The 16,819-nt window shown below is 38.2% G+C and overlaps 1 protein-coding gene across 1 annotated transcript in view; it reads right to left on the bottom strand.

Annotated features, from left to right (window-relative positions):
• Positions 1-16,819, bottom strand: part of MYO16 (myosin XVI) — a 912,243-nt gene that overhangs the window by 30,539 nt on the left and 864,885 nt on the right. The window contains exon 33 of the mRNA XM_006851537.1: positions 7,752-7,843. Within this exon, the coding sequence (XP_006851600.1) occupies positions 7,752-7,843 (92 nt within the window). The remainder of the gene's footprint in view (positions 1-7,751; positions 7,844-16,819) is intronic.

The following is a 16,819-nucleotide window of genomic DNA, read 5'->3' as shown; positions in this document are numbered from 1 at the left end:
GAGCCAGAGACAGAGAGACAGAGAGAGAGACAGAAAGACAGAGAGTGTCCTGATGGTATGGTGCTGTCGGTTAATGAGCTGGACTGCAAGGTCGGTTTGAACCATAAGGTTGGTGGTTCAAATTCATCAGCTGCTCCTAGGAAACCCTATACAGAGTCGCTATGGGTCGGAACCCACTCAATGACACTTAACAACAGCAAGAACAAAATTTTCACCAGAATTCATCATTGACCATATTTTCCCTTTTACCACTCTTTTCTGGCTCTTGTAGAAGTGTTTGTGAATTGTAGGCGTCCCATGTAGACGGTTATTATAAAGTGCCATCACCGAATCTTTATCTCTGAAATATATAGTAACTATTGCATTTTCTCACTGTTTTAGAATTTCCCACAATAGAATTTTCCTGGTTGGCAAGAAATAGTCATTGCCCTAATTATAAAAAAATAATGTTCATTTTTATATGTTTAAGATATAAATGTGGTGTAATTTTATGCAGGAAAAATGTAAAATTTAGGATTTTTTTTCTAAAATTTTTCTATACAACATGACTCTTTTTTATTTGAAAATGCTGCAATTTAGCTTTGTCAATGAAGTTAATTACTGCCTTCGTTTCTTGCACATAATATGTAAGGCACAAGTGGTGAATTCTGATTCCTTGAGACCTCAGCTGCATTACAAGAGCTTTTCTATACTAGGTTTCTTTTGTTTGTAGATCATATGTGCAATTGCTTTTTCCCTTTTCTGAAAGGCTTATCTAATTTTGGTTTCCAGCCATGTGCTTTAGAATAATCCCTTAATGACTGTACTAGCCATGCCTACATTGCATTATGTTTTTTTCTAAAAACTGTGTTTCTTTTCCATGCTATGATATATTTATACGACAAATAAAATGAAACCAGAAAGAAGGTTTTGGATTGATTCAATGTCCTACAACTCTTAATTTTGTTGATATGTGACATTACCCAAAGGTTTCTTGGATAGTTCAGTAAAACAAACCACATAACAATTTGTTTCTTGATGTGGATCAATCGTATATTGATTATGTTATGGCTTTCATTGGCAGTTCTGTCTGGAGTATGCTGAGATATTTATTATGGCCATGAATGCTTGATTGCTACTTTCTAAAAATCAAATACCATCCATTATATTTTATGATGACTATTTGACATCACAGATATTAATAATAAATTTTTATGCACTTACAAAAACATGAAAAACTTTGCAAACAAATATGACAAGTGCCCAAAATGAAAATAAAAGATTCAAAAACACAAATACAACGGGAACATTGGCTGCTGAGAGGAGTCAAAAGTTATAAAGGAAAAGCACAGGCTCAAATTGTAATGCAAACAAAAGCTATGCTCCAATGAAAAATACAACATCTTAGTTTCCAATGTCACATGTGGACTCCTAAGCATATGTGTGACAGGAATTTTTGAGGTAAGGATGAGCATTAAGCATTTTATCCATCCCCTGCTGCCACCAGCCTGCCTGCCGGATGATCCCTCCTCGGCATGTCATGCTTTCATTCTATTTATTACCCTTGGTGATCCTGTGTTAGTTCACCTGACCCATATCTGAGCTCTGTTAGCATAGTGGTTACAAATCAGGCTGCTAACTTCAGAATCAGAAGTTCGAAACTACCAGCTGTTCTGCAGGAGAAAGATAAGGTTTTCTTCTCCCCAAAAGATTTACAGCCTCAGAAACCCTGTATAGGGCCTCTGTGAGTTGAAACGGACTCCACGGCACATAACCACCACCACCAAATTTGATTCAGTAGAAAGTTGCAATCAAAGCAAAGAAAGTCAAGTCATTCTGCATAATAAGGTAATAAGGTATTATCTGTATTTCATTCATTGTTGAGTCTTTCACTACAGAGCAATTCTTCTGCATGACAAATAGCATCTATTAAAAAAATAATTTTAATCTCATAAATATTGAGTACATAATAAGACATTATTTTTATAAATGTTATCTAAATTTCCAGTTAGGACTGGGTGTCTCTTTTACTTTGCCTATTGCATTAGGCAAACCTGCTGCACAAGTCCTCTTTAAAGTGTTCAATAGCAAAGATGTCAGTTTGAAGTCTAAGATGCACCTGACCCTAACCATGATATTTTCAATAACCTCATATGCATGTGAAATTTGGACAGTGAATAAGGAAGACCATAAAAGAATTGATGCATTTGAGTTATGGTGTTGAGGATAATATTAAAGGTATCATGGACTGCCAAAAGAACAAACAGAAGTACAGCCAGAGTGCTCCTTGGAAGCTAGGATAGTCAGACTTTGTCTCTCATACTTTGGACATATTGTCAGGAGGGAGCAGTCACTGGAGAAGGATACCATGTGTGGTAAATTGGAGGGTCGGAGACAAAGGGGAAGACCCCCAATGACATGGATTGGCACAGTGGCAGGAGCAACGGACTCAGGTGTAGCAATAATTGTGAGGTAGGTGCAGGACCGGGCAGTAGGGGTTAGCACCAACTCAATGGCACCTAATGGCAACAATTCCCAAAGCAACTTGAAATCATGTAAACAGCCTATGAAATTTCATATCTGATTCCCTAGAAGTGTTACAAAGCTCCAATCAAGAACAAGTATGTTAAATCCCATGATGTACATTTGCTGCTGGTTGTATTTACGGGTGATGCTAAGGAAGGTCATGAATATTTTATTCTGGTTCAGAGCATGAACCAACTGAGTTTTCTACATAAGGGGCACAAATGAAAATGGTGATAGTCATGATTTGGTTAATGTCCCAGATTTCATGTTTCCAAAATATATATTTTTTATTTATCTTATTTCTTATATGGGAAGATATTTCAATTATAGAATTAACAAAATGTTATAACTGAATACAACTATGTTGTCTGTATTCTGTATCTTTAGGAAATGAACAACTACTATTTGAGCCTCTTCCCTTGTTATACAGAAAATGTTATGCATCTAATTGTGAAGAAATTAAGAGGTAATGTTTTAATGCAAAAAAAAGAGAGAGAATTATTTGCATCTAAAGCATAATTTGTGGAGATAGCAAGGAAATTAGAATAATGTGTCAGTAAAATTCTTATTCGCAGGCAAAAATGGCCTACTTTGGCCATTTTAAGTAGATAGAAGCTTTATTGGAAAGAAGAACATGAACTTAGAGGAAAAGGTTTGGAACATGGACAAGAAGCAATGGCAGACCAGTAGACATTAACTGACTAATATTCCTCTGCTTATACAACACTCTTCACGTTGAGGGCGATACCACTACCAGCTGCCTTTATCCTTACAGTAGCCTCTATTCTTCTCATCTCTTCCAGAGTGACGTCTCTTCCTTTGCAATATATTGTTTACACTCTTGTATAATGAATCCTGGTGGCAAAATGATTAAGCACTGAGCTACTAACCCACCAGCTGGGCTGAAAGACCTGGAGACCTGTTTCCATAAAGACTGCACTCCTTGTTCTTGAGTCGGTTCCAACTCATAGAAATCCTGCATAGGGTTTATGAACAGCATCTGGTTAGTTTGAACTGCGAACACTATGGTTAGCAGTCCAGTGCCACACTAGAAATCCTCCATAAAGATTGTTGTTGTTGTTAAGTTTCGTCAACTTGGTTCTGACTCATAGGGTCTCTGAGGAATGGCAGCTGAGCTTGAACCGCCAGCCTAGTGTACCCTACAGAGAGTTCTGGTGTAGCTCTGTGGGTTAATATGCTGGACTGCAAGACCGGTTTGAACTGCAAAGTCAGTGGTGCAAGCTGACTAGCTGCTCCTCAGAAAACCTGTACAGGGTTACTATGAGTCAGAACCGACTGGACAGCACTTGACAACAAACCTAATGAGGCAGTTTTACTGTGCCCTATAGAATTGCACTAGGCAAATCTGCTGCACAAGACTTTTGTAAAGTGTTGACGAGCAAAGATGTCAGCTTAAGGACTAAGGTGTGCCTGACTCAAGGCATGGTATTTTCAAAAACCTCATATGGATGCAAAAGCTGGACAGTAAATAAGGAAGACCATAGAAGAATTGATGCTTTTGAGTTATGGTGTTGGAGGAGAATATTGAAAGTGCCATGGGCTGTCAAAAGAACCAACAGATCTGTGTTGGAAGAAGTACAGCCAGAGTACTCCTTGGAGGCCAAGATGGCCAAACTTCGTCTCTCATACTTCAGGCATATTGTCAGGAGGAACCAGTCACTGGAGAAGGATATCATGTTTGGTAAGGTGGAGGTTCAGAGAAAAAGAGGAAGACCCCTATTGAGATGGACTGGCCAAGTGGCAGCATCGATGGACTCAAGCAAGATAACAGTAGTGAGGTTGGCCTAGGATCAGGCAGTATTTCGTTCTGCTGTGCATAAGGTCACTATGAGTCGGTACTGACTCGATGGCACCTAACAACAACATAGCATTGCTCTGAGTCACAATTGAAAATACAAAACAAAACAACACATTTCATACATTTTAGTTTACCTGTCAAAAGAAAAAAGAAAGAGAAGAGTTTTCCTTTTATATTTTCAAGGGAGATCAGAAGTTGAAATGTAGGATTGTTGGTGTTTAGTGCTGTTGAGCCTGTTTCTAATCGTAGTCATCCTGCATAGGGTTTCAGGGGAGTGGTGTCACACCAACAGTGTGTAAATGTATGACTTGTTGTTGTTAAGTACCATCGAGTAGATTTTTACTCATAGGAGTGTTTCCAAAGAGTGGCTGGTGAGTTTGAACCCCGTGCTTGTGGTTCAGAGCATTATTCTATAGTGCTACACCAGGATTCTAACCATTTATGACAAGTAGCCCAAAATTCCAAATTCAAAATGTCCATTGCAGCTACATTTTATCTTGGACCAAAAATTCCTCAAATTTTAAGAAAAAAATTGAATGATTCTTTAATTCACTTTCAGAAACAGTGATCTTGACATCTACTCAAAGACTGGACACAGTAATTTTCCCCCTATTATATTTGGCAAATCTATTTCCTGTTTTCTTCATATTAATACTGATATCCTTTATCTTGCTCATAAAAATTTCACTTGAGAAATTACCAGTGATTCTAATTAAAATACAAAGAGAGATTCAAATTTCAGACATTTAGTTTGGCTACTACATGCCCAATCAGTCCACATCTGATTTTATAGAATCTTAATTCTATAAAAAATCTAAAACTCAGCATGCCTGTATGTGTTCAGAATCTCTGCAACTGTCACACAAAAGATTAAATCTAAGAAACATGCAGCTATTAAATGCACAGTTTCACATAACTCTCATAGCTTCTCAAACAGTGAGGAATGTATCCTACCACCATGTGTGTTTCCCTACTTTTGCAGAGAAAGAAAATGAGCATGGTTTTCCATTTCCTTGGGGAAAAAAAATGCACTGTAAGATGACTAGAGGCTACTTCTTCATGAGGGATGTTTGTATTTGAAAACAAGCCTCCATTGAAAACTCAGAATGGAAAATTATTCTTGATGACCTTTCCCATATCTCTTAGAGTCATAGCCAAATCCTTGAAAGATCAGAGGGAAAGTTACAGAGATGCCTATTTTATGCAGCTTCTTCTGGCTTTTGTGTGGACCACATTACAGTGCACATCCTGGAAGGGATGTCAGACAGCCTATCATTCTGTCACAAAGAGCAGAAGTCAACCCTATAATAAAATTCCAGCCAGTCTTCATTACTCCCTTTGTGGAGTCTTTATATAAAGCATCTATAATGCTTAAAAGGTAAAGTAGCTGCATCTCTCAGGAATGGAGGGGCATTTTGGATCAAGCTCTAATATTAGAATATATTATTAAACAAGTCAGCATTTCCCCTATATTTCAGTGCCTTTACATCATGTGTGTGATTTTGGAAAATTGCAAGATTTAATTTTAGCATGAAAATTCCTGACATTTTTCACTACCTTACCAGCGTTATTTGGACAAATCTCAGTTAGTACTAAAACCATACCAGATGAAAATGCTACATAACCAGATGAAAACTAGCCATTAGCTGAATGATGGATTTCACTGAAACATCTGGATCCTTGTCTGAAGTTTTTAAAGATTCTTAAATCAATGTATGACCTAGTAAATGTTGTAATCTAATGTCATGTAAGAACCCTGTTGCTAAAGCAACAATCTGTGACTATATTGACAATGAAATATTTTATATTGCTGGTTTGTATCTTATTACCCCAAAAAATGCAATTTTGAATACAAAATCATAGCTTTTCAAAATAATTTTTAAATTCAGTATCACAAAGTAAAACAACAACAACGACAAAAAAAAACCCTTATATAAATCCTTTTTCTTTTTAAAAACACATTTTTTCCCCCTTAGCAATATTTTTACTACTATGGTAAGATATTTAAGATTTTTACTACTATGGTGAGATATTTAAGGCCAAACACATTAAAGTGTATGCATAAGAAATCAATACAGTACATCCAAAACAAGTTTGTGATCAATGTCCATATTTGGCTTTTACAGTGTTGTCACCTAGATTAAAACCTGTGAAAGCTGGAATCTGTGTCAGGAGGAACCTATCAGGAGCAAATGCAAATATTTCCCACTAAATATTTTCCTTTAAAGCGAGTGATAGGAACGTCTTCACCCCATCAAAGCTAGCAAACTTGGCGAAACGGGGGAAAACAAGCCAGTACTATGGAGCTACTTCTTTCACAGGTTGTACTGTACTAGATTGTAAATTAAGGAGCTCTGATAGCATAGTGGGTATGAATCGGGCTGTGAACCTCAAGATTAGCAGTTTGAAACTACCAGCTGTTCCATGGGAGAAAGATGAGGCGTTCTGCTCCCGTAAAGAGTTACAGACTCGGAAACCCTGTACCGGGTCGCTATGAGTTGGAACTGACTGCATAGCACATAAAAATAACAACAACATATTATAAATTTTTTTGGAATAGATAGAACTTGAAGGTAAGAAAGGTGTACTTGGTAGGGCTGGGTTCACAGCTAACCAAAATATCTGTAACTGAACCTAGATCTGTTCTGTGGGAGATAGATGTGACAGTCAGCTTCTGTAATGATGTCAGCCTTGGAACCCCTATGAGGCAAATGTACTCTCCGTTACACATTTGTAATGAGTCAGAATTGACTGGGTGGCAGTGGGTTTGGTTTAACTGAGATGAGAAGGCAGGCCATGAAATCACAGGTGCATTAAGCACAAGCTGCATGTTACTATCACTTAACGTCTTATTGTAGCTGAGGTCAAGTGTGGAGAACATGTGAACATCATTCAGTAGATTGAAGATCATCTTCACCTAGCTGTGATTTTAAACTACACAACATCAATTATATCTAAAATGATACATACACAATTATTTGTGATTTTACTATTTGGGTGGTTATTCTTTTCAAAACAAGTAGAAAATTGGAGCAAACTTTAGTAAGGAAAGAACAGAAGATAAGTTAGTAAAATTTAAGGAGGAGATGAAAACAACTGAGTTCGATAGTTTTATAAGAAACTATATTCATGGTCATTAAAAAAAAAAAAAAGAAAAGCTAAACCTACTATCTTCAAGATGATTCTGTTTTACAGCATCCCTACAAGATAGAGTACAACTGCCTCATTGGGTTTCCTAGGTTGTAAATCTTTACTAAAACAGACTGCCATATCTTTCTCCCTTCAAACAGGTGACAGGTTTAAACGACCAACTTTTGAGTTAACAGTCAAACACTGCATTCATTCTAGGTCACAGTTTAAGAAATTTCTTGTTCACAGTTTCATTTTCAAGTTATTATAGACACTGTAAATGGCTGAGTCCACTTACCTGAGTGGCCTGGTTCTCCCGATGCCTCTGAAATGATGAAGTTGCTATACCACTCACTGATTGCCTTGACCTTCCCTCTTCTCCAGGTAAACCTGCAAAGGTAACAACAAAGGAATAATCCACTGTGTTTCCTTACCTTAATTCAGAGAATCTGTGTACATATTCTAATAAACTAACACTGTTTCAGTTTACAGAATAAACATTAATTGAATAGTAAATTTTCCAATGAAGTACAGGGAATACAAATACTTTTCTATTTAGCAAAAGGGGAAAATAGACTAATTATAGGAGATAAAATGCTAAAAAAGAAATACATCATAATAGCACGTAAGTGAGCCTGGAAATATTGGAGGGGAGAAAGGAAACTTTCCTAGAGACTGAAAAAGAGCTTGTTGAAAATAAACTGGAAACTATTGCCATCAAGTGGATCCCAATCCTACAGGAGAGGGGAGGATTAGCCCTTAAGGTCTCTGAGGATATAATCTTTACAGACGCATACTGTAACATCATTCTCTTGAAGAGTAGATGGTGGATTCGAACTGTCAACCTTTGTATTAGAAGCTGAGTGTTGAACTAATGAGCCACCAGGGCTACTTCTGAGGAAACACAGAATGGGGAAAGAGAAGCGTGTCAGCAATGGAGGGTAAAAAAATTAGCTTGGGTTCTTACTGAGGCAGTTTTTATTTTATTTTTAGGGTAATTCAAAGCCAAAGAAGGGATTAAAAGAGATAAGAGGTAACCAAATCTGTGCATCAGATGAACCCTACTGAATATAATTTGCACCCTTTCTCTATTATTTATCATTCTGTGGTGATTTGCACGATGGAGGTTTGTGAGACTGGAAGCTTTAACACCAGTATTTCAAATGCAAGCGTGGTATTCCATGGCGGACAGATGTTAGCAGAGCTTCTAGATAAGATAGACTAGATTATTTCTCTCTCAAAACTAGCCAACTGAAACCTTATTGACAACAAAATAGCATTCTTTGATAGAGTGCTGGAAGATGACCCTTGCAGGATTAAGGGCACCACACAATGGTCACAATAGACTCAAACATACCAGTGATCATGCAGATGGTGTGAGACTAGGCAACCGTTGTACACAGAGCTACCAGGAGTTGGATCTGACTCAGTGGCAACTAACAATAATCACAGAGTTAATTTCATACAAAACAGACCAACTCATCATCAACTCCATGAGATAATCTGGGGGTGGGTGTGTTCAGACAATATGTATGCCCTCTTGCCAAAGAATATAGAAATATCTAACATGGGGTAAGGAAGTACAACATTCTATTAATTATCCCTCATGATAGAAGAAAGGTTTTTCAGCATTAGCATTCTTCTCATTTTAGACCATTTAACTCTTTATTGTTGGGGACTGCCCTATGCACGGAATCTTGGTGTGATGTTGTACGATAAACACTGGACCTACCTCAAGATTCAAGGTTCGAATTCAGCAGCTGCTTCTCGGAAACTCTATACACACAGGGTTGCCATGAGTTGGAACCAACTCAACGGCACTTAGAGATAACAGTAACAATGGCCCTGGGCATAATCCAGTGGAATAAGGAGCCCTGGTAGCATAGAGGGCTACATGTTGGGCTGCTAACTACCAGGTCAGCAGTTCAAGTCCACCAGCGTCTCCAAGGAAGAAAGATGAGGCGTTCTGCTCCTGTAAACGTTTACAGCCTCCTAAAACCTAAATAGTGTCCCTGTGAGTTGGAACCGACTCGACGGCACACCACCATTATCACCACTGCTCAGTGGAATGAGGTGCAGACAGGAAACTTTAAATACAGAAGTGATTGCTTGTCTCATCTGAAACCATAATGAACTAGTACAATTCAATTGATTAAACAAATACAAGATCCCTAAATTAAAAATCATTAGAAACTCATGGTTCATTTTTCCGAATTATATGAGATAAGTTAGTTCCTCAGAGAAGACCACACACGCCTGTTCCCCACAATAACAAGGCCTCCCAGTTGATCCCCTTGTAAAAGATATATGCATATGTTGGCAAAGAAAGGTTGATTTCTTTGTGACTGGGAGGAGTAGGCCAGGAAACTGACAGACCTACTGAGGAAAAGGCTCCCAGTCAAAGCAATAGCAATGTCTTCAGTTGCTTAGTGGGAATACTGTTTTCCACTGTGGCAGCTGAGTACAGAAAAGGTGTTTAATCAAGCAGCTAGCATCAAAGTAAACTGGAATTTAAACAGGTTGCAAAGGAGCACAGAAATCTGATTAGGGGAAGATTTGACAATTCAGGCTACCAGATGAGTAGAGAGTTGGCAAAGTATCTTTTCTTCCAGGTAGCAGGGCTTGGGATTCATGTGAAGGACTCTTTTTTGGAAGCATGTAAAGGGTACGTGGGTGGGACAGAGAGCTGACCTACAAGCAAGATAGATGCCCATTTCTAGAGAAACCGACAAAGACAGAAATCAAAAGCAGGTGAGGAAATAGTGATCTGCTTTTCAAAATTAAATTAGAAATTAGAAGCTTGCTCTCAGAATTAAAGCAGAAAGGTAGTTTAGAATACAGGCATGCAAACTCAGAGCCAGATCAGTAGCATAATATATGATTCACTTCAGTAAAGTAAGTAATATTTATGGAAATCCTCTAAATATGAAACTGAGAAATACAATGATAAATCCAGAAAAATCCCTATCATTTAGAAATCATAACACAACAGGTATGGCACTTTATCCTATTAAGTGCTAAACAGGAGTACAGGTAATATTGAACAGGATTTTGAAAGAAGCAGAGATCAATTTGGATTGAAGGGATTAGATCTACTTTATGGTTGAGATGTCAAAGGATCTAGGTGTTTTGGAAGAGAGGGCCTTTGACCTGTGAGGAAGGGTGAGAAGGGCAGGCCCACATGAGAAAACAGATGAAGTAAGGCAACAAAATTTAACACTGCTACTACGTCCAGCAGAATGGCCCAGAAGATGGTTCTGCCAAAGTAGACAACCTCAAGAGCATAGCCGGCCATGTCTTCAAACACTTTACAGAAGAGTTCATGTAGGTTTCACCATCTTTTACAGGCCATGAGCAGCACTGTAGATTTCTGAGAAGGGTAGTAACAGAATCAGACGTAAGTAGTGAACTAAAAGGCACTTCACCTCTTGACTTAAGATGGTCCCTGTGGTAGGATCAAACAAGGAAGGCATAGATAGCTTCAGTTTGGGGGAGGTAGGATGAAAAATCAGGGAGTGGAGAAAATAAAGAATTGCTGCAGAAACTCTGTATCACTTGATTTCTCCACTTAATGAAGGAGGAGGTGAGAGGCTCAGCTGACAATGAGCAATCTAGGGCAGAGGAAAGACTTGAAGGCTGTAGCAAATTTATGAAATCATCTCTGTTGTTAGGTGCCATTGAGTCAGTTCCTATGCACAACAGTATGAAAGACTTGCCAGTCCTGTGCCATCCTCACAATTGTCATTACACTTGAGCCCATGGAGGATTCCACTATGTCATTCCCTCTCTTTGGGGGTCTTCATCATTTTTTTTTTTTGACCCTCCAATTTCCAGGCATGCTATCTCCAGACTGATCCCTCATGGTACTAATGTCCTAACTAATTCAGACCAAGCCTCAGCATCCTGACTTCTGAGGAGCATTCTGACTGTACTTCTTTCAACACAGCAATGATACTTCTAGTTTCATGTCTTCTTCTGAATCCAGCTTGGACCTCTGGCAGTTTCCTATCAATGTACTGTTGCAACTGTTTTTGAATTATCTCAGCAAACTTTTATTGCATGTGATATATAAGATATTATTTGATGATTTCCACATTCTGTTGGGTCATCTCTCTCTAGAATGGGCAAAAATATGGAGTTCTTCTAATGATTTGGCCAGGTAGCTGTCTTCCAAACTTCGTGGCACAGATGAGTGAGTACCTGCAGTACTACATCAATTTGTTGGGATATTTCCATTTGGATGCCATTGATGCCTTGTTCTTCTTCAAAGTTGACAGTGCAGCTTGGACTTCTATCCTCAGTCCCTTCAGTTCTTGATCATATGCTACCTCTTGAAATGGTTGAGTATTGACAATTTCTTTTAGCTACGATGACTGTATTATTTCCATCGTCTATTGATAATTTCTCATCATTCAGTATTTAGCATGTAGAAGTTTCAAATTTTTCTTCAGTTTTTCAGTTTGACAAATGCTGAGTATGTTCTTCTGTTTTGGTTTTCTAACTCCAGTTTTTTTTTTTTTGCACACTTCAGTATAATACTTGACTTTATCTTTTCTCACTGCCCTTTGAACTTTTCTGTTCCCTTCTTCCTCAGTTCTTCCATTTGCTTTAGGATCATTATTCTGGAGAGCAAGTTTCAATCCCTTCCAACACCCATATTTGTGTTTCTTTATTTCCTGTCTTTTTAATGATGCTTTGCTCTCTTGATACCATCCCACAATTTTTCTGATCTTTAGTCATTAGTGTCTAATGAATCAGATCTGTTCTTGAGATGGTCTATAAATTCAGGTGGAATATGTTCAAGGTCACATTTTGGCTTTCATGGACTTGTTTTAATTTATTTCAGCTTCACCCATTATTTGCATACGAGCAATTGATGATCTGTTCCAAAGTCTACCCTTGGCCTTGTTTTGGATGATAATATTGAGCATCTCAATTGGCTTTCTATGTATTCCAACTGGTGAAGTCCATGTATATTGTTGTTGTTGTTAAGTTCTGTCGAATTGGTTCTGACTCATCGCAACCCTATGCACAACAGAAGAAAACACTGCACAATCTTTTGCCATCCTCACATCTGCTGTTATGTTTGAACCCATTGCTGCTGCCATTGTGCCAGCCCAGCTCTTTGAGATGCCTTTTATGTTGCCGAAAAAAAGGTATTTGTGATGAATAAATCATTGCTCTAGTAAAATTCTATCATGTGATCTCCACCATTGTTTCTACTGCCAAGGCCGTATGTTCTACTGACCCTTCCTCCATGTTTCCAACCGTTGTATTCCAATCACCAGTAATTATCAATACAACCTGATTGCATGTTTGATTATTTCCAGATTGAAGAAGTTGGTAGAATTCTCCAATTTCATCATCATTAGCTTTTGTGGTTAGTGCATACATTTTAATAATAGGGGTATTAACTGGTCTTCCACATAGATGTATGGATATTACTCTATCAGATAGCACTGTACTTTTAAACAGATCTAGAAATGTTCTTTTTGACAGTGAATGTGATGCCATTCCTCTTGGATTTGTAATTCTAATGCAATACCTCATGATTGTCAGATTCAAAAAGTCAGTACCTGTCTATTTCAGTAATGCCCAGGATATTGATTTTAACTATTCCCACTCATTTTAGACAACTTCTAATTTTCCTAGATTCAAACTTCATACTGTCCATGTTCTGGTTATTAATGGATATTTACAGTAGTTTCTCCTCATTTTGAGTTGTTCCCCAGCGGTAAGTGAAAGTCCCAAAGCTTTACAGCACTCACATTATCATGGTCGGCAATACTATGAGGAGGCAGTTCTTCTGAAGTTGTATTTTGAGTGCTTTTGAAGTTGAAGCATTCATTATCTGACACTGTATCTGACGATATTCTACTGTTATTCTTAAGGTTTCAGTGTCTAAGCATTCAGAAGTAGTCTGTCTCTCCCTTCTCGCCTGTCTTAGTGTGGAACCTCAGTTGAAAGCTGCCCATCATGGCTGACTCGACTGGTATTTTAAATAAAAAATCCCAGTGGCATAGCAGCCACCATCACAGCAACATGCAAGCCACCACAGTAGGACAAACTGACAGAGGAGTAATGGCAGCACCAGCTTAGGAAGTGGGAAATTAGCCTTTCAATACACTCATGTTGTCTTTGATTTGAAGGGACTATGACTATGGTCTAAGATAAAGTTATCTGTTGTCTTGGAGAAATTTACCTGACTTTTCAAGTGTAAGTGAAAAAAAAAGAAAAGTTAATAAAGACCTCAATATAAATTGTCATGAATTTAAATGTTTTTTAACTCATAGTAGAAACGGGGCAAGGATCTGTAAACACCTACAGGAACTGTATCTCTTAGGACAGGCACCTTTTATTGTTCAAAATAGGGAACTACACAATATATCAAACATGGGTTTTTTTTTTCTGTTTTTTTTTTTTTTTTTATATCAAACATTTAAATGAAGCCTGTGACTTTTTTCGGAAAGTTTGCTTTCAAGTCAGGCAACAGTACAAACTCCAAAGAACTCTTCAATTCACATAAACAAAGAGATGTTGCAAAACATACAGATGACTGAGTAAACAGATGGACTGAGCCAACCCTGCACAACAAAGACCTGAAAGATTGAGTGAAAACAGGTACAGATGGTTATCCTGGAACCTTGAGAATCAGAGCACAGGACAGAGAGGTGGGTTGAGTGCAGACTGGAAGAAGCAGCTGATCAGGAACAGTGAGAAAGAAGAACAATGGGAGGACGGTGGGCTGGTGTGGAGTGGTGCAGCCATCTCGAGCTTTTGTGAGTAGCCTGCAGGCACACAACACTGCTGGACTAAGGGGGTATAGTATGCCCTTACTCCTGTGCCTTCATGGTAGTCGGGGGTGTGGTCAATCCTGGCCCCAACCCAATCCAGTGGCCCATGTTAACCCCCTCCTGTACAGCCTCTGCAGTACCTTGTCAGGGGCCGGGCATAATGCTTCTGCTTCTGGAGGTGTGTGAACCCACCTTGAACTACACTAAACAAACAGTGAACAGAGAACTAACTGTGTTCACACTTTCAGTCTCTACTACAGGCACCAGGAGACAGGTGTGCAGTACCTGAGAACATACCTATATACAGTCGCCTATCAGATATAAATATAACACTACAATGCCTTAGAAAACAATGACAATTTCAGCTTATACAAAGAAACAAGGCAGAGTGCCTCAATAAGTGACCCAAATACAGACAGAACATGTAACATCAGAAATGGTATTGAAAGTACCTGAAAAGGAATTCAAAAGAATGCTAACTGGACAACTTCAATAATCCAGGCAATTTCAGATGTAAGCAATGAAAACATGGATAAAATTATAGAAGAATCCAGGAAATAAACTGACAAAGTAAATGAAAAAAAAAATGGGAGTCACACAAAAATACTAGTCAGAAAGCAAGATTAGCACTATGACATCAGAAATAGATAATAAACTGAAATGGTAAAGAAGTAGAATTAAATCAATGGAAGGCCAAATTACTCAACTTGAAGAAACATCATTCAATATTCATTTACCAGAAGAACAACCAGAAATATGCACAAAAAATCTGAAGACACCCAAAGATTTATGTGAGACACTAACAGGAATAACTTATATCTGATTGGAATTTAAGAACAGAAAGTAACAAAACAACCCATAAAGAATATTGTCCAAGAGTTGTTGGAGGAAAACTTTCCTAAAATCATGCAAGATGGTAAAACAACCTTTCAAGAAGCTGAATGAACTCCAAAGAAAAACACCAATACATAACCAAATTTTTCAAAATCAAAGACAAGAAAATAATTCTGAGAGCAGGTCAGAAAAAAAAATGAAAGGAGACCTAATAAGACTAAATTCTGACTTCTCAGCAGAAACCATGCAGGCCAGAAGACAATGGAATGAAATCTATAATACTCTAGAAGAAAAAACTGCCAACCAATAATCACATATCCAGAAATATTATACATCAAATGTCACTGAGAAATTGGGTCAATTTCAGACAAATAAAATTAAAAGAATGTGTAAAAAGCAGACCAACCTTACAAAAAAAACACTAAAGGAGTTCTTTTGAGAGAGTACCAACAACAGCAGACAATAACCTGAGACTAACATACATGCCAATATCACCTACATTCAACCCAGATATGGAAGTAGTCAAATAAAAACAGACCTATCAGACTAAAAATAAAGAATCAGAACAACAGTTGTAACAAAAACAACAACAACAAAAATTAATGTAGCTACAGAACTTCCATAGGAAGAGGAAATGAAGCAGATTTCAAGAAAAAATAAAATAAATAAAAATAAATTTAACTATAATCCTAAAAAGTAGATCATCTTATTCCTAGCCCTAGCCCAACCCTTTCCCCTAATATTAACCCTAGCCCTAACAGTAACTCTAAAGCTAGATGAAGTCCTAGACCTCATCTACATCTAGCCATAGTCTTAACCTTAACCCTCACTTCTGACATCTACTCTCCAGCCCCCTCCAACAAAAAGTTTATATAAATACGCTACATGAACTCCAGCCAGAGGGTCCTTTTGCCAGTGATCTTGAGGCATTCCTAATGGAAGTCTTCCTATGTTAGCAGAATCTCTGGGTTTGTAATTTTAGTGCAATACATCATGGAAGCTATGCTATGGAATCTATGCTCTGGAGTCAATGTCAACAACGGAGAATACTGGTCTGGCACATGGTGTCACCTCCGCTTTCCCTTGGGAAGCCCTTTATGCACATGCAGTGCAGTAAATTATTTCATATTTCTCCTCCAATGAAGATATTTGGAACTCCCACCAAAGGATTTTTTCCTCCTGGATTTGGTAAGAGGAGATGGGGAAGACACTGATAGGATTATATGGTTCCATTGTGAATGACTGTTAACAGGCTTCATTGGGACTATAAGAACCGGGGAATCTAATGAAGGCCTTGGTCAATGTTGCCATCCGGCTAGGTGTAAAATGAGCCATCTTGGTGATACGAGAAGGCACTATGCTCCTTTACTTGATGACCCAATTTAGCTTCCAGTGCTTTGGAATTGAGCAGGGTGGCCTGACCTGATTGGTCAATGCCCAGGCTTGTAACTCAATAGCCCGAATCTGCGTGAGTGAGGAGAAGCCTCCAGACTGATATCTAAATTGCACATTTGGGTATTGCCAGCCTCTATAATCATTTGGGCCGCTTTCTTGATGACCCATACATTCTGTGAGACATTTAAATGAATTGTTGAACCTGAGATGTAGGGGAGGATACTGTGGTTGGTATCTGGGACTATGGAATGGTCTAGAACTTTGGAAGGAATCCTGGGATGGCACTATAGGATAAGCACTGGTCTGCAAGGTTGATTTGGACTGTAAGGTCAGTTTGAACCAC

The sequence above is a fragment of the Chrysochloris asiatica genome, unplaced genomic scaffold (assembly GCF_000296735.1).
Source record: "Chrysochloris asiatica unplaced genomic scaffold, ChrAsi1.0 scaffold00029, whole genome shotgun sequence".
Lineage (NCBI taxonomy): Eukaryota > Metazoa > Chordata > Mammalia > Afrosoricida > Chrysochloridae > Chrysochloris > Chrysochloris asiatica.
The sequence above is the reverse complement of the archived record's forward strand: the minus strand, read 5'-3'. Positions and strand labels throughout refer to the sequence as shown.